Source organism: Acomys minous (genome assembly GCF_964271855.1).
Source record: "Acomys minous genome assembly, chromosome: 5".
Taxonomy (NCBI): Eukaryota; Metazoa; Chordata; class Mammalia; order Rodentia; family Muridae; genus Acomys; species Acomys minous.
Genome location: NC_140494.1, coordinates 24496464 through 24521660, shown reverse-complemented (window position 1 = coordinate 24521660; position 25197 = coordinate 24496464). Strand labels below are relative to the sequence as shown.

General features: G+C 42.0%; 1 protein-coding gene across 1 annotated transcript in view; it reads right to left on the bottom strand.

The window, feature by feature from the left end:
- Positions 1–511: 511 nt before the first annotated feature.
- APBB1IP (amyloid beta precursor protein binding family B member 1 interacting protein) overlaps positions 512–25197 on the bottom strand; it is a 100407-nt gene continuing 75721 nt past the window's right edge. The window contains exons 8-14 of the mRNA XM_084781968.1: positions 24764–24850; positions 21219–21362; positions 15548–15658; positions 7792–7890; positions 7052–7169; positions 4626–4729; positions 512–1367 (exon numbers count right to left, since the gene is read on the bottom strand). Coding sequence (XP_084638094.1) covers positions 837–1367; positions 4626–4729; positions 7052–7169; positions 7792–7890; positions 15548–15658; positions 21219–21362; positions 24764–24850 — 1194 coding nt within the window. The 3' untranslated portion in view covers positions 512–836. The remainder of the gene's footprint in view (positions 1368–4625; positions 4730–7051; positions 7170–7791; positions 7891–15547; positions 15659–21218; positions 21363–24763; positions 24851–25197) is intronic.

The following is a 25197-nucleotide window of genomic DNA, read 5'->3' as shown; positions in this document are numbered from 1 at the left end:
CCTCTTCTCTGAGAAGAAGGACGGGTGGGGGGGGGGGGAGAGAATAGCGGGATGAGGATGTGAGGGAAGACTAGGAGAGGAGGGAGGAAGCGGGCATCAGGCTGTAAAGAGGTTAAGTTAATAAATAAATGAAAAAGTAAAAGTAAAAAACCAAAAGCCAAAAGAGTGAAGATCAGGCTAGGTGTTCGTAGCTCAGAGAGGCACACTCGCCAGGGTGTAGGCACCATGAGCTCTTCCCTAGTGCGTCAGAACCAACCAACCAACCAACCAGCCAGCCCACACACAAAACCAGTGTTAGGACCAGAGATGGAATCAGCCAAGATGTATAGAGGAAATGGAACATTAGCCTTCTTTCTTTTTCTTTTTCTTCTTCTGCATTTTCTGAAAGTTACAGACACCAAGAAGGAAAAATGGAACAAGACATAAGAAGGCATAGGACTTCGAAACTTTGAGAAAGCCAAATGTAAAGTAGTGTTGACACCATACAAAACGTACACACTATTTCTAGAAATACTGCTTTAAGTCAAATTTTTATTTTTAAAACTTGAGCCTCCTCAACACAATAAAACGAACCTAGACTATCATTTCAGTGAACCTGGAATGCAAGATAAATGCTGTCAAGTGAAAACACACAGGATGTGTATGTGTGTATGCAGAGACGTATGTCGTTAGAAACCTTGAATTCTGCTAGCTTATAGGTATGAACACAGTGTGCACAGCAGTGAAGAGTTTTACGCCATTTCTGGTCAGAAAACATTTTACTAAAATGAACAAGATGCCACAACAATAGAGTACTCAAACATGGATCTAATAAAAATTATCTGTTAGAGATGTCCCTAAGAGATGTTGCCTCTTTTCTTTTGCAACGCTTTCATGAGGTCTGACATGAAATCTTGCTCGCTGTTTCCTGATGCACCGGGGAGTCCTTGGTTCTCTTGCCTCTTGGGGGGCACTGGGGGCCTTTTGGGGGGCATTGGAGATGACTTGGTCTTCTCCTGGGAGAGACCGGGTGGGGGTGGGGGAGGGGGTGGCAATGCGGAACCTTCAACAGCTGCAGGGGGTGGGGGCGGGGGCGGTGGTGGCAGGAAGTCCGGTGGCTCCTCCAGCAAACCTGGCGGCGGTGGTGGGGGTAGCTCGCTGTCACTGTTCTCCTCGGGCGGTGGGGGCGGGGGTGGCGGCAGCAGGTCCTCTGGGTGGGCGGGAAAGGTGCAGCTGCCTGGGCCCTTGGTCTTGGGTGGCAAGGCGGGGCTGCCACAGGTGTCAGAAGATCGTCTTACTGGAGGCTGCGGCGGTGGCAGGCTGGATTTAGGGCGGTGATTCTCCCTGGCAGCTCCTGGGTAGTGGTTACCCAATCTTCGCGTGTCATCCTACAACATATTGACCACAGAGCTCTCACGGTTCTTGACAACACATCCATTACGTGGCATTGACATTGGTTGGGATCGCCCCATTCCCTCCCACACTGGGACTAAGTGTGCTCATGAGCTCACCTTTCTCCACGTAAGGAATAATTAATTCTAGATGCCTTCGGCGTCATTATATGTAAGTACACAGCCCCAACTCTCTGTAACTGGGCATCTCAGCCACATTTACTCTAGGAAGTGTTTACTGTCTTTAGGTCATGAACAGACCTTTCTGAGCAAGTCTTATGCAGATGTTGAATGTTTCTCTAAAATATGAATAAATTCCAACTTCTTGTGGGGGTTCCTTCAGTTTTAGTTCCAAGCAGATCTCATAATTGAGGCAGCTCAAACTAGAAGCCAGATGGTTCTCTAAGACTCCCTACCTAATACAAGCCACCAATATCCCGGGCATATGAAGAAACATAATTTTAGGGGTGGTGGTGGTGGTGGTGGTGTGTGTGTGCACTGTGCTTCTGTGCCACACCTTTGGTGGCATAGAAGTAATTAAGGGGCATCTCAGAGTGTTCACAAAAATCTCTTGGCTTAAAATCTGGTCAAGAACGTGTGGCTGGAGAGTTCAAAGCCTCTAGGGATGAATTGACTATGATTATTTATGCTAAATGGGCATAGTTATCAAACTGCCTTCTAAATATTTATTTCTATATCCTTAGGTTAGTGCAGCTCAGTTCCCATCAGAGAAATATCTTTGTGCAGAGACGCACACTGGTCAAGGTGCAGAGAACAATTATCAGTGGAGTGCTTAGTCGTAAAGGGAACATCTACGTAATACCACCTTGCCCCAGTGCTCAGTTCCCTGGAGTAAGGAGGAGCAGAAAGACTGTAAGAGCCAGAGGTTGGGGAAGACGAGGGTGCAAATGTGTTCTGGACATGACAGGACCATGGCCTACATGGTCAAGCTGCTCAACACTCCAGCACGGTTGGGAGAAGCCCAGGAGCTCTCACCCCGAGCGAGGGTCTGTTGACAGTGGATGGCCCTATACCGGTGAGTATATAGGCAGCATTGGACTCAGTGGGTTGTGAGAATAAAGAGAGCATGAAGGTGAGAGGGCAGAGTGTGTGGGAGTGAGGGGTGCCTGAGAGGGAGCTGGAGTAGGGGGTTGGGGTGAATGTGCTTGAAGTACACTGTGTGCATTTTCAAAGAATGAATAAAGAATATTATATTAAAAAAAAAAACCTCTCTTTGCTTAGATATTCTACTTGGTTAGGATGAAGAATGTAGAAACGAAGAAACCAAGAGAAATAAAATCCTGTCTGGGTTTTTACAAAGCCAGCCATGAAGGATCTCTTCCTGGTGGAGGGGATGCTCCACTGTTCCCTTGGTTGTGGATGGTGTTTCTATGCACTATTATTTCCACAACAAAGGTTCCGGCTCCCGGACTGTGAACTTCAAAGGAGGAGCCAGTCAGAAGCTTTGCCACAGAAGCTTTCAGAAGGGCACCTGGTCTAGGCTCTCAGTTTACCTCTCTCTCTGTTTCTGTCTCTCTCTCCCTAACCTCCCCCCCCCCATGTGTGTGTGTGCTATTAAAGTCATAGATTGACTACTATCTGCTTTGTGTTACAATGAGACCAGGTGGGATAAGCCCTTGATGTGTTCCTGACGTCCAACCATGGATGCATGCGCTGTTGGTGGAGGCAGAACACCTGACCTGGCTTAAGTCTCTAGACTCTAGAGCATCCGCCTCTGTCAACAGAGGGCTTGACAATGACAACTACCACAGTGTACTTATACAAAGGTAACGTCCCCAGCAATCCCAGGCAGCTGAATTGAATAACTACATTCTGCTGAAAACCATCATCACTTTAATTTACATTTCGTCAGCTTCTGTTTTAAATTTTTCCTTTGCTTGACAGCCTGAACTACTGAATATTAAACTTAGATTTTTTTCCTAACAAAGTACTTTTTGATGAGTTTCAATTTTTTCATCTATTTACTTAGCACGCTAAGCTAATTAACTTGTGATATATTTCTTAAAATTTTTGGATCAGACAGCTTGAGTGTTGGTATTAACATAGAAATTATTTCTATTCTGGGCTTCTTTTATTTCTTTGACTTACAAAATACTTCTTTTTGACTAATTTTACAAAAGTAATGAAAATATGACAGAAATAAAATTGTGTAGTGGGACTGTAGGGCTTGGATAGATCAGAGAAACAGCTTTAAAAAGTCTAAAATGGCTTTAAAAAACTATAAGGCTTTCAATAAACACCAACATTCACTTTTTACCACTGAAGGGGTGAATACAGTAAATTATTGAAGTGTGCACACAGACTCTAATATCTGGGTTGTAGGAGAGGGCCACAACTAATTAAAGCTGTTCTAAACCACGAGAACGACTCAGTGAAAATTAGTCATCTGGGACATCTGAATTGGATTAATAACTAAATTACAATCAACTATGGGTCTTTATATAGATTTCAATTAATCTTCCTTAGTCTCTTTTATAGAAAAAAGTTACGCCTCCGTTATACTACACAGCTGGTCTGTCTGTCTGTCTATCTATCTATCTATCTATACATCTACAATCCATCCATCCACCCATCCGTTCATCTATCTATCTATCCATCCATCCATCTACCTATCCGTCTGTCTGTCTGTCTGTCTGTCTATCCTTGTGGTGTAGGCAGTGGAACCGAGGCCCTCACACCCTCACACATGCTGTGCCACTGACTGTCACCTCTCCTCTTGGTTAGCATCTAAATGAGTTTTCTTCTCCATCACCCTGAGCGTGCATTTAAGTCATTAACCAGAAAATGTAAAATGCACATTTTATAAGTGGACCCCTTTTAGGAGTCTTCTGATTTGGTTTTGGGGTTCACTTCATATAGGGCTTCTGACTAACTTTGAATTGCTCTGATATATATTTCTTAACAGTAACTGAAAATCTCAAGGTGAGAGACCATGAAAGTCAATACATGAAGGAAATCCCTGTGTCATAATAAATGCAACTAACAAACACTTAGGACATCACAAAGCAGCGTGATTAACAGCTGAGCTGATTCTAACGTTCACCTCTAGCCTAGGGGGCTTTAAGATAAAACATGGCCCCATTTCCTAAATGAAATTATCATGCAGTGGTTTCCCAGTTGTATTTGGAACTGTATTCTGGTTTTTAAAAAGAAATGGTACCAGGATCTGCTCACAGACAGAAGGCAGGTTTTTAGGTACCAGCTTGACAGGGTTTGTGTGGGTCTATGATTTACCTTAGTTGTTTCAACTTGTATCTGAGCCTCTTGGAGAATCACACCCACTGAAGGTGCAGCCGGGGGCATCTGGCCGTTGGGCTGGCTGGTGCCTGTTTTAAGTCCTGAGGGAGGAGAAGAGAGAACAGAGTGAGAAGGCGTTTTTTTTGGTGTTCTTAAAGGAGAATCTACAAATACAAAGCACTTTGCCTCATAAAGCAAAAGGGAACATTCACAAATATTTCACAAAGCCCTGTATGTGAGGACTTGTGTTTAGTCAAGAGCCATAAGGCTTTCAGTAAACACTAAGATTTTTGCAGCAGGCAGCAGTGGGTGGATGGACACATAACTGATCGAAGGCAGAGAACTAGAGTGCTCAGCCCTAAAGTGGGGCATCTTTGTCACCCCTCTCCCCACCAAGGTTCAGGGAATACCCTTGAAGAGGAGGGATGGTGAATGTCAGAGCTAGGTGATGGGAGGGCTGCGGTGAACTGCTGTCTTGTGGATATCACAGGGCTCTGGCACTCATGAACTCACACCCACTGTGTTGACCTGCACAAGAGCGAGCCAGGCAAACTTCAGGTGCTTTCAATTCCTGAGTCTCACTGAGGAGCTACTGGCCACTGGCAGCTGCTGTGGGAGAGAGGGTTCCAGCTTGTTAAAAATGTGTGGCCACTGGTAGATTTCCCAAGATGCAGTGGATAGTCCTATATCTGTGCGCATAAAGGCGGCACTAATGGGGTTTAGTGTCTTATTTAGAAAAAGAAAGAGTATGTGAATTGAAAGGAACCTTCCCTGCGGGGGGCCTGGAGGGGGTTATGGGACATAGCTATGTCCAGGCTTCATTGTGTACATGTCTGAAATTCTCAGGAATAAAGAAAAAAAATTAACATTACAAAATTGCTGTTCGAGTTACTGACTTGTTTCATGGAATGATTCTTAAAAGAATTTTAACTTGAGAGTAGAGCAGAATTTCCAGTGATCTCTGAAATAGCCCTAAATAGACTCTTGCCATTTTTTGCACTATGTATTTGTGCAAAGCGGCATTCTCAGCACTTGATGGCTATAAAATCAGAATACAGATAAACTCTAAGAAACCCTGACAATGTTCTATGCCTTGTAGTCAAATATCCAACCAAGATCTAGTTCTCCATGTAAAAATTAAATAGGCACATCCTATATTTCATTAGTATATAAATTTTATTTCATTGTCAGTAAATAGTAAAATTACATGCATACAACATTGGTTTTAAGATAACAATCTACGATTCATTCTCAGTAAGTGTTTGATTTGTGTACTTGCTTTCTATTGGATACTAGCTTCTGACTGTACTAGATAGTTCTCTCAACTGTGAAAGGGGGCTGTAATCTACATGCTGAGGAGCAGTTACAGCCTGTGAATTCTGTATCCATTATGGCTGACCAAAAAAGTTTGGAAATCAGTGGCTTTTACTGAGCATGTGCAGGTTTTTCTTTGTCACTGTTCCTAAGCAATACAATATAACAACCATGAGTAGAGTACTCAGGGGGTTCCTAGAATCTGTCAGGAAACCAAAGGACAACTCTTGATGTAAAGCACCGAACTCATTAGGTACCCAATCTGAGTAAACCAGTCTTAAAAAACACAAGTCAAGGTTGTGTTACCTTGAACTTCAATGTCTAGTACTGGGCATGAGATGCTAGTCAGGGAGGAAAAACAGCCGGGCATGGCTCCATATCTGCTCTGAGTATTCTATATGATATTTGTATTTTACTAAGACACATCTTCTTGCAGCGCACTCTAAAAATCGTGACCAACACTTTATTTATCGGTCGACTGCGGAAAAAGTAGCCAAAGCTTTGTGAAAAGTCACCTGTAAATAGACGCAGGTGTAAACATGTGGGGTGTGGATGCATGCACGTGGGTTGCAGGTATGTGCGTGCGGGGTGTGTATATTCCAAACAGTGTCTACAGAGTTTGCTTTGTTTTTATTTCATTTTATTCTATTTTTTATTCCCCCCATCTCTCTCTCTGTTCTTTGCACGTGTGCATGTGTGTGTGGGCAGATGGGCTCATGCATGAACGCATATGTGGTGACCAGAGGTTAACATCAGGATGCCTTCCTTAATTAATTCTTCACATTATGATTATGATTATTATGTTATTGTTGTTGTTAGTTTTGAGACAGAGTCTCTCATTGAACCTGGAGCTCATTGGCTAGACTGGATGTTCAGCAAGGCCCCAAGATCCATTCTACCCTTGCCCTCTAGTGCCTGGGGCCACCACATCTGGCCTTTATGTGGGTACTGAGGCTCTGAGCTCAGGCTCCCACACTTGCACAGCAAGCACTTTACCCACGGAGCCGGCTCCCCAGTCCCTGAGAGAGTTCACTTTTACACAGTGCACTGGAGGACAGGCGTGAGCCTCGAGCTTGGGGACTGAGTGGGAATCTCTTGTCAGCTTTTACCTGTAGAAGGCTGCTGAGCTGGTGTCGCTGTACTGACAGTCCCCAGGTTTGTCCACCGAGAGGCGAGGCCAGCTCTTGCCACAGCCCGCTGATAGTTATCGTAGAGGGTCTTTCCATACTAGGGAGGGAATAGAAGAAGGAAAGGAATCCATTTATTTCAAGTTTTGCACTCCACTGCAAGAGAAGGAAATGCCATTGTTCTCCTGGTCCAATTTGGATTTTGGGGGTATATTTCATTGATTTCTCTTTCAAATGCCAAACAGTTTTTTTTTTCTAGATTAGCCCAGTCATCAAGTTTGCCCATGTACACATCTGAGGATGAGGCTAGCTAGCCACACAGTTCTGATAACAAGTCTTCATGTAACTGTTTAGTAGACTTAACTACCCTCCCCCCTTTTTTTTGCTTTCTCTCCCTTTAGATGGTGGGACCAAACTCAGGGCCACACACTTGCTAGGTGCGTGTTCCACCACTAAGGTACTCATCTTTGGCCCAATCTCAAGTTTCCTAATTGCACACTATGTTTGCAGTTCTCTCTGTGAATCTGAGAAGTTTGTTTGAAGGTCAACTCCGATTGTCAGGCCACTGGGCAGGTGCGTGTTTGTGTGGTTAATACTATGCAATACAATAGGAGGTGAGTGACTACACTTCCTGAGGGGGCAAAAATCCCAACAAATAGACAAGACAGCGTGTACCCAGGAGTGGTGAAATGCTGGCACTAGTAAGCTGAGTGTGCACTCACCTTGGCAATCCTTATTCCCATAATCCACTGCGCGAGCGTTCTTGCATCATCACAGCAGAGATACTTGATGTACTGAGATTCCTTCTGAATTTGAGGGTGCTACACAGAAGCAATTTTGAAGACAATTAATAGACCCAGTTTATTAAAAGCCCAAAGCACCCTTCAAAAAGAACTTAAAGAAAAACTATGACAATATATATGATGTACTGAGATGGTGGAAAAATATCTGGTAGTAGTATTAGGATCAGGAAGAGTCAAAGATATCACCATGAAGCCCAGGCTGGCTTTGAACTCATGATCTTCCCATCTCAGTCTTCCTGGTAGTTGAGATTACAGCTTAGCACACCTGGCTGTAGGTGCATTTAAAACTGCTGAACTGGCAGCCTGGTGGCACAGGTCTGCAACTTCAGTTACTAGGGAGGCGGAGATGAAGGGTCACCAGGTTGAAATCTGCTTGAGAAACTTGAGATCTTGTCCCCAAAGTAAAAGGCTGGGGTATAGTTCAGTGGCAGCACACTTTCCTAGGCTGTGTGAGGCCCTGGGTTCATTTCCAAGCACCATTAAGAAAAAGGCCAAATTTAATGACTAATTGAATGAAAATTGAATGAACAGATTTAAGAAGCCCTGTTGTGTGATTTAATCAGAAGCACTTCTTGTAATATATGCCAGTAATATTTTTATATCTCCATTTTAAATGCTGGAATCCTTCCAATCTCTTATGTGTTTGTCCTTCATTGGAAACCAAGTTGAGTCTCTATTTATCAGATAAAGGGACTTAGGTAGTTTTATGTTACAACACTAATACTTAATATAAATCATAGTCTTATTAACCCCCACCCCCAAATTTAGTCCATAGGTCATTTCTTCTGCCAAGAATTGAGAGTTTTGCAAAGACCTCCCTTTCCTGATGATGATCTCACATCCACATGGCACATCCTCTGCAGGGAGGATGGCATGAGAATGTTTCTCTCTGCCCTTAAGTGGCCATGAACATGTGTTGGTGAGTGTGTGTGTGTGTGTGTGTGTGTGTGTGTGTGTGTGTGTGTGTATGTGTGTGTGTGTGAGATGTGGCAAACACAACGACAAGATTTCCTGTGTTTCTTGTCTTGATTTTCCTATCGGTGTAGCTTCTGTTTCTATTTGACTCTGACATATTGAGCTCTTTATTGGACAGGAACTTTGCCTGTCTTACTTGTTTTGGAAGATCCATGGTGCATAGCACATGCTTTGCATGTGGGAGAACTGCAACCTGGATGTCAAAATAATTGTTTAAAGAAACAAATAAGCCTAGCATTGACTGTTGCATGAGAAATAGCCAAGCCATAGGTAAGAGGCTGGCAACCAAACCTAGGATGTGAAATATGTACCATGTCAATTTTCATGGGTCATTACAACTTCTATTACACTTTGTTGTATAAAAAAGTAGCAACTAAAACGTGTGTGTGTGTGTGTGTGTATATGTGTGTGTGTGTGCGCGCGCGCGCGTGTGCGTGCGTGCGCGCATGCCCGCGCATGCGTGTTTCTTTAGAGCGGCTTGCTAGTTTTGCCAGGATAAGCATACACCAGTGATACTAAAGATCAAAGACTTGCCAGGAGATCTGGGAGCATGGCAGATCTGGCTTCCATGGGCAGCAAAGGGGCGAAGCAGCAAGTCCTCTCTGAGGTGCCGCTGCATAGACCTTTCCACTCTTGCTTCCAGCACACTCACTGACCTTTGGAAAAGCAGCTAATCTCCAAAGCTGATTTGAGCACAGGGCACTGTGCTTCTGAACTTCATCTGGGGTATGAGGGAAAGCGTGTGGACTGGCTGCCCTGCTCGCATTGTGTGTGACGTGCCCCCTCGCCCTCCCCCTGCAAGACATGTAGACTGCAAGAGCTTTAGTTATTTCTAAGTTTAATTCCTTCTGGTTTTAAAAATGATAAAGGCTGATATTTGGAGAGCTCACTGTATGTCTCTTGACTCCCTAGAGTTTCTGAATTTATACTGAACCACTGAATACAAACACCAGCCTTTAAAGATTCTACAGGGGAGGAAAACTCAGAAGATGTAAAGGTTTCCTGTCTGTGGTCTTTCCTGGCAGCTGAGAAAAGTTGACCCTTTTAGCTGGACAGCTTCCTTTACAGAGACCTATTCAGCCCTCAGAATTTGCTCCAGCCTGGCCCAGAAGCCAGTTCCCATGACTATCCCTATTAGAGTTCTTCTCATCCCTGAGTCCACCTGGTACTCAGACTACGCTGTAGTTCTTCAGTAGGCCAGAAGATGGCGGCAAACACTTTTGGATGGCTTCCGCACAGTGTGCAGTTCTTGTGTTCAAAGCTTGTCGAGAAATTCTCAATGTTCACTTTTAGTGCTGTAAACCTTACTCCCATAATCACGTTCTCTGGAGAACCTTGAAATTGGAAACATCAGTCAAATCAAGCAGTGAGGTCCAATAGCAATAAGGATTTGTTGTATTAGTTAACCTAGAGGTCAGGCTGTTAAAAATGTGAGTCAGGCGCTTGGTGGCTGGAATGTGACGTTCCGTAAATGCCTGCAGCATTCTCAACAAAGAAATCTGCAAGGCCAAATCAAAGCTCTCATCCTTCACTGTCAGAACCGCAGCTGCCTGTCCTACAACAGAATTTGTGTTCTGACTAACACGTGAGAGGGGCACTGGTCTCAACAGCAAGCAATACTTAAATTCTTCTTAAGAAAGCTCCAGAGGTCAGAGTGATGGTTCAACAATTAATAATAGAGCTCGCTCCACAGTCAAGAGGACCATCTTTTGGATCCTAGCACCTCATAACAAGCTGGGCATCCCTGCTCCGAGTATGGAGGAGACCGGAGGACAGCTGGGGTTCGCTGGCTTCTAGCCTAACTGAGAAATAAGGCCCAGCGTTAGGAAGAGACCTTGTCTCAGGGGAATAGGCATAGGGTCTTGGAAGGAGACGCCAGATGTCTTCTTCTGCTCTCTGTTTGTGTGTACTCACACACATGCACATACATTTACATAGATACTACAAACATGTAAAGAAATACATAGATGAAAAAGAAAATGTGTATTTTTTTTCCTCCTGAGACACTTAGAAATCTGATAGTGCTACCTTGGGCTTACTATTACTATTCAATACTTTGCTTCTTTGCTTGATTTTGGTTTTGTTGCATATCATAGGAATCACATTCTCAGAAGCAGTCAGCAACCTGTGCTGTAATGGAGTGCACCAACCATTTGTGCAGAGGTGCTTGTCCACTTGAGAAGTGTAGTAGACTAAGTACGTCATTCATCCAAATACAGTAAAATATGGCCATACCCTGAAATCAGATGGCTATCAATATAAGGCAGAGGCCTCTATGCTTCTGCTAAGCCTCCGACTTTGTGGTTCTGAGGTGAGCTGGCTGGTGGACACCAACTTCACAATTGGGAGGTTCTTCAGGCTCCGTGACAAAGCCTCAGAGCTTTGGTCACCTCACTTCACCTACGGGCTCACTTCCTTATTGTTCAGTTGGCCGATAAATCACTTGCAAAAGGGCTCGAAGGAAACACTGGATCAACGCCACTAGCCGGATTATCCCTTGTGACCCTGTTGTCTCTGACTTGAACAAGAGAAGCTCTTGGGCTTGAACGGCCAAAGCCATTACAGAATGTTCTTGCTAAAAGAAGGGATCCTAGTGTCCTCTAAACTTGCAAAATGAGCAAAGACGGCACCAGACACCGTTAAGCAACTTGTCTTGGGGGTAAAGGTAGCATCAGAATAAAAGCCCCTTTTGCTCAACTCCTGGTAGCTGAGCAATATCATCCCTGGGTATGTAAACAGACTGCTCACACCACAGATGGCAAAGGACAGCAGAGGAAGACAAATGTCATCAAAGGTGTGACTATTCTCGGACATCATAATAAAAAGTTTGAAAAAGGCTGTAAAAAGCCTTTTGAATGAGTGTCAGAGTGTTTGGGGAATGTCAAGAAATTCTATGGAAGGTTTGGAAAGAGGCCAGCTCTTAAGGTGGCCTTTTGCTGAGGCAGGACTTTATAGGCTCTGGGGCCACTGGGCATTTTAAAACATCAGTGATGCTGAGGTTGAGGTGGAAGATGAGCTTGAAGGATGACCAGAGAGTGGAAGGAGCAAATGGGAGACACTTATTCAAAATCAGGACTTCTGCGTCAAGCATTGGATGAAAAGTGTGACGATAAAGGGATTTGGGGGTGATTTCTCTGTTGTTCACAGCTTGGTAAAGCAGATGGCTGTTAGAGATCCGTGTCTGCTGTAAAAGAAATGTCACCCAGATATCATCAGGCTAAGATGAAGTTTTATTGAATTTTAATGTGTGCTCTAAATCCTATGCCTCTTCCTCCTGGTAAGAAGAGGGGAAGAAATATACACAGACACGCATGGAGACGATGACCATGTACTCGTGCACAAGGGAACTGGCATCGTGTACCTGCAAGATGAGGAATGCAAGGGCTGCTGGAAACTTCCAGAATTCAGACAAAAGGAACAGAATAGATCTCTCTAGACCTCAGAAGTAACTCAGATTTTTTTTTTCTTCATTCCTTTTTAAGACAAGATCTCATGCTGCTCAGGGTAGCCTTGAACTTGTGATTCTTCTATCTCAGATTCTATAATGTTGGAACTCACCATGCCAGGCTCTAGTCTTGATTGTGTGTGTGTGTGTGTGTGTGTGTGTGTGTGTGTGTGTGTGTGTGTGTGTGTGTAGGTCAGAGGACAAGTTTTGGGAGTCAGCTCTCTCCACCACCATGGATCCAGATACTGAACTAAGGTTGTTACACTTGCGTGACAAGAGCTCTTCCCACAACTCCAATTTTAAAACACAAGGGTACTAGATTTCTGTTGTCTTTAAGCCAATTGGTTAGTAGTGTGTTAGGAAAGGAGTGAGTGGAAAGCTACCACAGAGGTGATGGGATCATTGATTTTGGGAAGGATTACTGAGAGAAGGGGTTGGTAAGGATGGGGAGGAGGTTGAGCTACTGTGTGGAAGGTGATGGTTGAGAGGCCCCTTGGATTTGTGGTCACTACAAGTGAAAAAAGGTGTATCGTCACCACAGTTTGGAATATTTTGCATAGAGGTAGTGTCTGGAGCTGTGACTAAGAATGTGAATTCTGAGAGAGCAGCTGTAAGCAACACTTAGATACATTTAAGACCAGGTGTCTATATGACTTTTTCTGTGTTTCTGGCTGTAAATCTGCAGTTTTCTATGAGTTGTCTCAGAAACCTCATTTGCAGTAAAAGTCGTATTTTATCTGCCTTGTGCAGTCCTTGGGGCTGATGTTTTTGCCTTATCAGATTGTAATCTCATCTCAAGGTACATTTGGAGCTAAACTATACATTTACTGAAAGAGACAGAGAGAGAGAGAGATGGGGGGAAATGTTTCTTAGCAACTCTTAATATATAACATGAAGGCTACGAAAATGGACATGGCTCTTCTTTGAGAAGCCTACGGCCATGCAGGAGTGTGTTTTTTCATTTCGTTGACTTCTTTTTCTATCAACCCATATGCTTATATATATACTAATCTCTCTTCTTTTCTTTCTTTCTTTTTTTTTTTTTTGAGACAGGGTTTCTCTGTGTAGCCTTGGCTGTCCTGAACTCACTGTGTAGACTAGGATGGCCTCGAACTCACAGCGATCTGCCTGCCTCTGCCTCCCGAGTGCTGGGATCAAAGGCGTGCGCCACCACGCCTGGCCTACTAATCTCTCTTCTAAATAAACTCCAACTCTCCTTCAAATAGGCTCATCCTAAAATCCTTTTTGCAGCTCATCATGGATTCACCTTTACCTGAGCGGAAACCTATGAGAATAAGGGAAGCCCCTCCCCTCCGCCGGCTGTTGGCAGCCAGTCTGACCTGCGCCATCACTGATAGTCTCGAATCACAGGGAAAAGAGTTTGGAAGAACAACAGCACCTGAGCCACACTGCTGAGCTCTCTTCCCGACTCGGCCACTTAGAGCTCAAGTTCCATATCCACGAATGGACGTGGAAGAACAGTCTGCCATTACTCCCACCATCCTTCCAACATAAGTAGGAGGCCCAGATGTGCAAAACCCAGGAGGAGGCAGGGCGCTCTCCTCAGCTATCCCCTTTCTGACCTAAACAGAGTGGGACCTCACGACCTTTGCACTTACAGATCTTGTTCCCGGAGTGTTTTTCCTTCTGTTACTATTCCCTTCTCATTTCATTTGTGTCTTTTGCCAAATGTCACTATCTTCCCCATCCAAAGGAACCTTGGCCTTGGCTCTGGTAGGCTCTGTCCCTTACGCTGCTCTGTTTGGATTCAGAGCTGCACTATTTGTTGTCACGTTACCTGCCAGTCCCTTCACTGCCAGTCCCTCACACTGACCATAAGCTCGAAAATAGGGACCATTGGACATTTGGTTTGCTTCTGTTTTCTCTGTACCTGGAATGTGCTCAGAAGAGAGCGGCCATTCAGTAAGTGCTGGGTGAGTGAGTGAGTGAATAAATCCAGCCCTCTGCCTCGCTCCAGTCCCTGTACAGCCATGGCTCTGGGCTTCCCCTGATGAGCACAGGATTGTTCAATAGCAGCAATGTCAGGGTTTGGGGCCAGGTCATCTGGGTGCGGGCTTTTTTTTTTTTTTTTTTTTGAGTATTAGTAATATCTACTGGGTCTGCCTTCTGCTGGATGCCAGTAAGTAGCACCTGGTTCCTGTCTCAAGTTATGAATATCAGAATGTCTCTAGACATAACCAAATGCCTTCCAGGAATAAGAAGGCCCTGGGTGAGAAGACTGGGAAGCGACATGCCTCCTAGTGTGGTATGGTTTCGTTATTGTTAAAATTATTGATAAATAACTAAAAATGGGTACACAGTCGTGGAAAGACCAGTGTGTCTAAATGAAAGCCTCATAATATTGAGTCCTTAACAAAGCCCTGAACTCCAGGAAATTCTTTGATTACAATAAAGCAGTGGTAATTGTGGAGGGAGACAGTTATTGAATATGATTGGATGGGCAGGATTATTATATTAAGACTCAGAACAAATGCAAACAAACTTACCTTAGTCTAGAGTCCAGAACTCTGTAGGGGCAAGAGACACTCAATACATCAAGCGTAGTTATAAAAATAACCCATCTGCAGGTCTGAGTGCTCTGAGAGTCTAACTTTAAAACATGTCAGCCACATCAAATCTCTGATAATAAACATTTCCTTCTGACACTAGGCACTTTTAAAAGTCCTACCACCTAAGCGTGGCATGGTGGCACCTGCCTGTAGCCCCGGCCTGGGAAGGTAAAAGCAAGAGGACTAGGGGGCCCAGGACAGCCTCAGCTACACAGGGAGCTGGGGGCAAGCCTGGGCGGTGTGGGACTTAAAAAGAGAGTTTACAACCTGGGTAATTCTTCTTAAGGTTTTAAAGTTGTCTCTGTGCTGTTTTTTTTTTTTTATAGAAAATGTTGGCAAGATATGAATTTCAAAAACCATCAAACAGTGGAACAAAAGTACAATTAGTAAAGAATTGAAAACTGGCCTGTTTTACTAGTGGAATTTTAAACTAATCTGCTTACAATATAAAACTTGTATTTCCAGAATTGATAAGGGCTCAGACAGATTTAAAATTTTATCATCAGATGAAGGCTTTGGGGGCGTGTGCTTGATAGATATCACCATACTTTGCTATTTTGGTTCAAAACTACACATTTTATAATATCATACTTACATTTTATGAAATCACATTTAACGTTTTTCATTAAAAATCCAATCATCATGGATATGGCTTAGAAGTCTAAACCAGTAACTCATGACATACCTTTAAAACAAAGCAGTGGTCTGTGGGTGCTTTGTATTTCATTTTACACTGAATCCCATAGTAGATGTTAACATTTGCAAACTGTATAAAACACGCCAGATCTCGGGATGTCTAAAAGACAGGAAAAAAAAAAATCTCTCTGAAATGGCAGTTACTAATTTCCTCGAGTTCTTCCTGATGCTGCAACATACTTTTAGTAGATAAAAACATCGAATTTTAGATAATTTATATGAACATCTGTGCACAGTTTTCTCTAGGTCAAGCCTGCATAAAAGATGAGACAACCAGCACTGGTCCTGCAAAGGAGCAAAAGGTGACATGGTTGTCTTGGCATCTGTCGTGGTCCCTGAGAGTCAGAACCGACTGATCATGAACTGTTGTTACTGATACCATCACAACAAGGTGACCCCTGTTGGGGATGTCACTGTGACTTTTGCTAGTTGAATTCAGTCACAGGGTTTGTGACTGAGCATTAGCAAAATAAAAAGCAAGCCCCCTCAGGATGCAGAATGAGCAATAAATCTGTACTCAGGGAATTAGCACACTCCCCATGCTCTTTCATGGTTTCTCCTTGGGCTCTCAGGGTTGCCATGGAAACAGAGACCTCTCCTCTGTGGATAAAATGTGCTGTGACAATGGCAGACTCTAATCTTCATGTTTGGTTTCGCTTCGATTACACATCTGTTCCCCGATTGGTGCTGTCTTTTTTTGTACGTTCTAGAACCCCCACCTCGTGACTGAATAAAGAATTCAGGTCAGGAACATTACACCATATGGGACAACTTACCCTTTTATAAAAGGCAGGGCATTTTTCTTTTGTATATATATATTTTTGATTTTTAATGTTTTAATTACAAAACAACATACACTCATCATAGTTAAATTTATACCATACACATTTTCTTTTATCAGCTTCTCCCTTTCCTGTCCCTTTCCTTTTATTCCTCCTTAGAGGTTATCACATATAAAATAGACTGATAGAGTTCTAAATATTCTAGATTATAGTTTTTCTTTCATTTTATCTATGAATCACCTGTCTGTCTGTCTGTCTATCTATCTATCTATCTATCTATCTATCTATCTATCTATCTATCCAATTCTATTTATCTAAAGCTTAGGCATAGATAAAGCCTCTTATATATATTATATATAATACATATATATGCATATATACATACACACATATTTATGTATATAACTGTTTTCTCAGTGGGGATGGAATCCAAGGCCTTGTGATAGCAGGGAAGTTCTCTACTCCAAGCTCACTATAAGGGTTGTAAGCGCCAGAGGCAATAGTGACTAAACTGGACTCAGCAGGGCAGTCACACATACGAATTCACAGACGTTATGACACCATGCACAAGACCTATGTAAGGTCAGGCCTGACACAAATCCCAGCATGTGGTGTGGAAATGGGCAGGAAGCTGCTGAGTGAGGAAGAGTCAGGGTCTTGGATGGTGCGACTCCTGGTAGGCCAATCATACTGCAAGGATGGCCAACACCCAAGAGGATTTGGACAACAGAAGTCGGACTCAATGAGGTAAAACATACAAAAAGACAGAACGTTGGTGGGCAGGGAGGGAGGTAGATACAAGATAAGCTGAGGTAATGGCGGTGAATATAATCAAAATACATTAAATGACATTCTCAAATAATGAATGAAACATTTACATCCCAAGTGAGACTTCACTACAGACACTGTATCCTGACTTGTTCCCATTCCTGATTAAGACACAGTTCTTTTTTCCCCAGGACACACAAGTGGATATTTGACACTTGATGTCTGCACAGTATCCCACTATGCAAATAAAACTATTTAACTACTGTACTGCAGTTTATCAGAGATTAATCCAGCTTTTGCCATTATAAAAACGTTGCGTACGTGAGTAAATATTTCTGTGGATAGGTCACCGAAGGTGCAATTTCTGTCCAAAAGGCGTGTATACGCGTTCCCTCACATTGCACAGGACTTTTAGTTATTCTCAACTTGGCTGTACCATTTTACAGCCCAGCTCTTCGTTTCCAGGCATGCCCTTTTGTTCTTACACTTGCTCACCAACGTTGTCAATATTATTTATTTTATCAATCTGCTAGCATATTTACTGGTAAGGTGGAACAGCTTTCACTAAGCTAATTTTTTTTTTTATTTTTCCTGGGACATCTTACTCAATAATCTTTGTCTGTATTCATGTTATCTTTTTTCTTGTTGATTTGTTGAAGTCTTTACATATGATGGATAGTTATGCTTGGTAATATATGTTGCAAATGTCTGACTATGTAGCTAGTCCTTAAAGTCTTGTTTGGTATCATCATCCATAATGAATTTAAAACAACTTTATGCATTTTTCCTTTGTAATTTTGAGTTTTACTCTTGATTAATCAATGTGTTTATTCTCCAGAATTATGAAAATATCAACTCATTTTCTTTTATGGTTTTAAAGTAGTTTTCTAAATACATTTTGATTAAACTACAATTTGATTTGATTTGGTTCATGTGCTGAGGTAGAAAACTTTTAAAAATGGTGTATAATTATTTCAATACTATTTTTGTTTTTATTAAACATTTAAATTTTTTACATATATATTTATATTATAACACACATATATATAATAAACTACCTATAGCAAGAAGAACCATGACACAATCAGGAATTATATAAATGTTACATTCTTAGTGTTCTGGCTATTTGTATATCTCTTGAATTCTACATTGTTTCTCACTGACATAGAATTCTGGATTTAAATTCCCTACATTGGTTGGCTCTTTGTTGATCTGTTCTTTTATAACTGCTTTCTTTTCATTCTAATCTAATGTTTAACCTCTGAGAGATGGAAGTTTAGACCAACGTTCTTCACATGCGGGTCTATTTGGGACAGCATTTCTTTCTGATTAATGTGCAATCAATCTTTGACTTTCAAGTAAAAGAATATAACTGGAATTTTCATAGATTCACAGAACCACTTTCTTTGTGAAATTTTCTATTTTATGTAATAGGTACTTTGAACATTTTAATTTTTAAAGTATTTATTCTATACTCATCACTCTGCTCTGCACAGAATGTTGAATTATGTTTTATCTGCATATTACTTGTATAAAGCAAAATGATTTCTGACTTGGCCAGTTCGTTCAGTCACAATCGTTTTCTAGGCAAGTGTCTTCTATTGTAGAATCAAGCACGCCAGTTGAGAACAATGCGGTTTTGTGTCTTTTCCCGACGACCTTACTCCTGAATTTCCCTTTGGCCCCAACTCCAATGTTCACGACAACAAGGAAAGAAATTGCCCAACTTTAAGGTGAAACAGGTTGTTTCACTCACTGAACTGTTCGTTCTAGGCTTATTTATATGTCTTATATTTAACTGCTTAGGGCATATTGGTTATAAAATAAATCATTTGTGAGGCAATGTTGCATGTCCATTATGGGTCTGGAGTAAAGGTGGCAGAGCTAGGAAGTATCAGGTGTCCAGTTCACAGCAGAGTAAATAGGCTAAGCGAGGCAACGTCAGCTTCCATCAGGAGTTATCCATCATGGCCACAGGGGTAGCAGGGTTGCCTCACTAGTGACTTCTCTTGCTTGGGATGTGGGATAAGCCTTATTAGAGGAAGTCTGCAATCCACACAGAGGTCACTTGTTGAAGCCCTACTTGCTGCTTACCCTAAACAGAGGTATATTCTAAAGTTTTTTTTTATAGGTGAACAAAAAATACATGGTCCCAACTCTGCCAAAAGGTCTTGTTTGCAAAGGTTAAAGATCAGAGCCAACGTTAAAATTAGTTTTAGAACAACAGTTGACTGCATGCCTGTAGACTTGAGGCAATAATCCCAGACTGCTAAGCAAAACTTACTTAACTGACACCTAAAACACTCTGACAAATTAGGAGCATAAAACATTAAGTATACCTCTGAGAACAATTTGACTGCTCAGAACATGAGCTGTAAACCTAATGAAGATCTTAAGACTTCCAAGATTTTAGATAAAATACATTTGATTATAATGACTATAGGACAAGAGGAAAAAGATGTCAGATTTGGTAGGAGGCAATTTTACTTGCTGAACTATCTTGATAGCCCATGACTTTAAACATGCCATTTTATTATCATATTCAAGAGAAAGCTATAGAAAACTCAAATGTACTTTAACAATTTTGTATTCTAGAACATATATTTGTTTAAATTTTGTAGTACCACAGAGTACCAAGAGAGCTAACCATTGAGGCTAAGATTATCGCTTCCTGCGCTATTTCTGTGTGTCACCCTCATGAGATGTTTCCTCAGATAAGTGCCATTTTGACTTTTTACCTTATCGTTTTTCTTTGTGATTATGGTAGTGTGAATCTAGAATGACCCACAAAGGCCCATATGTTAAGTCCTGAGGCACTACTGGGTGCTGGTAGAGACAGCAGGAGACAGCGGGCCTGGTGGGGTGTTCCTAGAAGGGGTTTTGGGAGCCTGGCTTTTCCTCTCTTTTGCTTCTGACCCTGAGATATAGTGAGAATTTTGGAATTTTGGTATCTTTAAAAAAACACAGAAATAATTTAAGAATACATTTTTGTTTTAATCCCAGGTGTGAGGATATGGAGCTGCTTTGTAGTAGCTGACTATGATTTGCCTCTGGCAGGGGCATGATTCTGCCCGCTTCAAATAATTTCTGTGATCGTGTGATGTTTGGAGTCCTGGGGACTTTTCAGAGGGTATATAAATGCTAGGGGCCATGAGAGCTAAAGTAGGTTATTAGTTGCTGTTGGTTGTGGTTTCTTAAGTAGTTGTGCATGAAGAAGAAGCAAGAAGAAATTAGACATCCTGACCGGTGAACATCAAACTAGCCCCAAGGAGTTAGAAGCCCCTGATCAGCAGGAAGTAGTCGAAGGATAACATCGCCCCTTTCCGACTCTTGTTGTTATTCAGGGATCTCTTTCCTTTCCTCTCTATCCTCTTTTTCCTCTCTTGTCTAGTGTTTGGGGTTGAAAAGGAAGAAGAAAAGGGGTGAAGAAGGGTGGAAAAAAATAACCCACAAAGTAGCAAACGCCGCTATACTGAAGTAATGCTTTCCCCTGCCATGTTTCCTCCCTATGGGGAGATGCCATGACACAGGCTCAGAACAATAGGCCGATCTCCAAAACTGAGCCGAATCAATTTTTGAGATTTATAATTACATAATTTCTCCCCTCCCTTTCCCTGCTCCAAGCCCTCCCATACACTTACCCTTGCTCTCTTTCAAATTCATGGCCTCGTTTTCACTAATTAAATGTGGAAATATATGTTTACAATACTGCACATATGTTTTCAGACCTGACCGTTTGGTATTGGATAACCAATTGGTGTGTCCTTCCCTGGAGAAGGCTCTTTCTCTCACTGTCAGCCTTTGTGGTTGCTTGGAACTCTTGGTTCAGGGTTGAAGCCTCATGGCTTTCCCCTGCCCACATTAGCATGACAATTGTTGTTGTCCTTGGTCAGCTCATGTTCAGGCAGCCATGTTTGTGAAACTTTATGGGTGTGACCTTGGATATTCCTAGGAGACAATCTTGCAACAAACTCCCTCTTCTTTTGGCTCTTACAGTCTTTCTACCCCATCTTCTGCAATGACCCCTTAGCCTTAGGTGTGGGATAAACCTGTGATTAAAAAATTGATTGCCTCAGGTATTTTGTTATAGTAACTGAAAAACTGACTGACCTTTGTCTTTCCTTTGGGAACGTAATAAATTCCAGAGGCTCTCAGAAGAAAGTAGCGCCGTTTCCAGGATTTCTTTCCATCTTCTTTCAAATAAAGAGCTCCTTCGAGTTCTGGTACGATGACGGATGTACCACAGAAACTTTCCTGAAATTGGAATCCAGATGCATAAGACACACATTCTGTTCACATTTGAAGAACAGCTCCAGTTTAAGTCAATGCTGTCGCAAGTGAATTGAACACATACAGTTGTCTCCCAATGGGGAGGAAAGAAGGACGAAGTGTCAAAGGTTCCGGATCCTGGGTTTCATGTCAATACGTCTCGTATCTGAGCTATGCACCTGTGCATCACTAAATCTCAGTTCTTGTTTTTGTAAAAATGGAATGATAGTTTGATTTCGGCTGTGACTATAATCTTGTTATATTGTAAAAGTAAGCATCCAAATAAAGAATTTTAATGTTGTTATAAGTTGGAACGTAAAAATTTCTTTCCACATGAGTAAGGCATAGCCAGGCATAGTGACTCTTGCTCATAATTTCTGCACGCGACGGGGCTGAAACAGAATTGCCACAAATATGAGGCCAGCCTGGGTTTGTAAGTTCAAGGCGAGTGTGGCATAGAGAATGAAACCCTATCTCAAAGCAAAACCAAAAGTAAACCAAACCAACAACAACAACAAACGAAAAAGAGAATTAATATTTTATCATCATTAAGTAGTAAAATTATTATATAATTCTACAATAAAATAAGTTAGTATTTTATTATTTTAAGTTTTCACACACACAAGAAAGGTCATTATTAATACTATAGTAAACAGGAAAAAGCACATTTTCTAGGTACAGATTTTCAAATCTGAAAACTTGCATATAAATTTATAATTCTCAATATTTTTTTTTAAAAAGCCATGGGATAAGTTTCATATTATTCTACCTTTTTGCTTTGATATTTAAAATTATTATTTTCTTTTAATATAATTCTCAGTGTAGTTTCATAAATGCAGAGTAATTTAATTTTGCATCTTCCAAAGTAGACCTCCTCAGCTCAGGAGAGCTGGAGAGGGGCTCTGTTCACTGTTTCCTAGTGACCTTCCAGTTCAGGGAGCACTTGGCTTGTCAATCATCTATTAAGTTTACTTGGATTTTTGCCCAAAGCTGACAGCAGAACAACACACATTTCTCATAACATTACAGGTTTTGTATTTTCATTCACATTCAGTTGTTCACACTTTTGAAATCAGATCCTGCAACGGCACCAATCCACACACAAGCAAGTGTCCCCTTCTAGACAACTAATTTCCAATCCGTGGTTAAAACAAATGGCTGTGGCAGGAAAAATATTTCTTTTTCATGGCAGCCAGTTTTCATCATCACTAGATATGCGATGATCACCAGATATCTTCCTTATCCTTGCTTTTGGGGACATCTGGTGTTTGATCAACTCATGCTAGAGCAGCAATCCTCAACCTTCCTAATGCTGTGACCCTTTAATACAGCTCCTCATGCTGTGGTGACCCCCAGCCATAAATTTATTTTGTTGCCACTTTGTAACTGTAATTTTGCTACTGTTGTGAATCATAAAGTAAATATCTGACATGTAGGATGTATTTTCATTGTTACAAATTGGACATAATTAAAGTATAGTGATTAATCGCAAAGTCAACATGTAATTACATATTGTGAAATATCTATCAATAGCTTTAATAATACAAAAGATGATATACTGCATAGTTGTCAATATAGTTCATTAAAGTTTCCTATGATTTTTTTTTACGTCTGTTACTATAACAAGGGGGCACTATTCACATATATATGTGAATATATATGCAAATATATATGTGAATATATATTAGTAGTTGATGATTTTACATTTACCCAGTAACTATAACTCATGAAGTGTCATTTTACCTTCATTACTGCAGCTTCCAACACAATAGCTGCTCTCTACACATATATAGCCAGTCTACATAAGTACATTGTGGTACCAACCTTGTCACATGCACACACATCTATTCAGGGTGTATGTGTTGAGATTGGCACGATGAGTCTTCACGTTGGGAACTCATATGTGGGTGGATCCACCTAGAGATGGAAGACTATTGGAAGAGGTGTTTTCTGACGGTCTTAGGAGACCCCTGTGAAAGGGTCATTTGACCCCCAGGTTGAGAACTGCTGTTCTAGAGTCTAGTGGCTGGAGCAGAGAGGACATCTCATTGTCAATGTGCGGCCTCTGTTGAAAGGCCCATTGCATTTACAGTCCAGAATCAAACCTGGAAGAGCATGTTCAGGATCATGGGGGTGGCCGCAAGGTTCTGAAACCTGCTCTGGTTTTTGTCTAGGGCTTTGGTCTAGACCATGGCGGGGAATGGAAACACGGGAGGAGGTGAGCCCACTGGGGCACAGAATATGGTGCTCTTTAGTGTCAGCAAATGGGATCCATAGGTGCTGCATTCATCACTGAGCCTCTGAGAGAAAAGTCTGCTAATTCAAGGCAGGTCAACACAGTGTTGACAGCGAATAAAGCCAGCTTGTCTGGGACTCCTGGTTGTCCATGTGGGACCTGAGACCTGCAAGAGGGCCCTGGTTGTTAGCACCATTGCCTTAATAGCTTCTAACAATAGGAACTTGTGGCGTGTGCTGCATGGTGACCATCAAAGGTGCTGGGCATTCATCTCTTCTCTGAATCTCTGTGATGATCCAATATGAGTTGCTACTGAGGCTCACAGAGGTGTGACTTGTGCAGAGTCACATCCTAAGTCATGTCTCTGTCTCTAGACTTCACACTTCTACCTGGGGCTGCTAGAAGAGCCTCACCAAAGACAAAGATTATGAAAATTCTTGCATATGACTCTGTACAGGCTTTTTGGGGTGAAACATACATGTCACGTATCATGAGGTAGAACATACATGCCACAGCAAGTGTCATGAAGTGGAACATCCATGCCACATATCATAAAGTAGAACATACATGCCACAGTGAGTGTCGTGAGGTGAAACATACATGTCACATGGAGTGTCACGAACTGGATCATACATGTCACAAGTGTCATGAAATGGAACGTACATGTGATGTGGAATGTCATGAAGTGGAACATATATGTCACAGTGAGTTTCATGAGAATTCTTGTCTTTTTAGTGAAAGAATTATTAATTCAGTTTCTTAAAAGTAAACTACTTTATCTAAAGACAAAGTTTCTTACAACTTACTGAAAAAGCCATTGAATTACCTTAATTGGCGTCATTTGATAACAATTAGCATTTAAACCCCAAGTTAAAAGTTTATGGTGTGGCCGGGCGTGGTGGCGCACGCCTTTAATCCCAGCACTCGGGAGGCAGAGGCAGGCGGATCACTGTGAGTTCGAGGCCAGCCTGGTCTACAAAGCGAATCCAGGACAGCCAAGGCTACACAGAGAAACCCTGTCTCGAAAAACCAAAAAAAAAAAAAAAAGTTTATGGTGCATTTCAGAATTTTCCATGTTTGTGTGAGCAAACAATTTAATAGATCTGGCCAGCATCTTTTGGGCTCACTGCATCTGCACCGTGAGGCTTACCTCAAGCAAGGACTCTTTGTTCTTAGCGTTCATTTTCTCCGTGGTTTCCTTGTTTTCTTTTTTCCCCTTATTATCCAAGTAGAAATTCTAGATAAAACATCAGATAAAAGATCAGATCAGCAAGTATTCGTTACTACACTGGATACTGCAAGGAATTTCCAGTCTTGCTGGAGAGAGAAGACGTTCCCACATGAGAACACAGACGGACCGGAACTGTAGCAGCCCTATTAGCGAAGCATTAGGACTTACAGCTGCATCACCCAGGCTCACGCAAGAGCTTCATTCCTGCCCAGAGAACAGGACAGAAAATAAGTCAAGAACTTCAGTGTCAAACACTGAAAGCCGAGAGGCCTATGTAGGAGCAAGGTCATGAGTGTCCCTATAAGGTCCCTATAAGGAAGACCATCTCCTGTTGACCACAGCATTCCACTGTC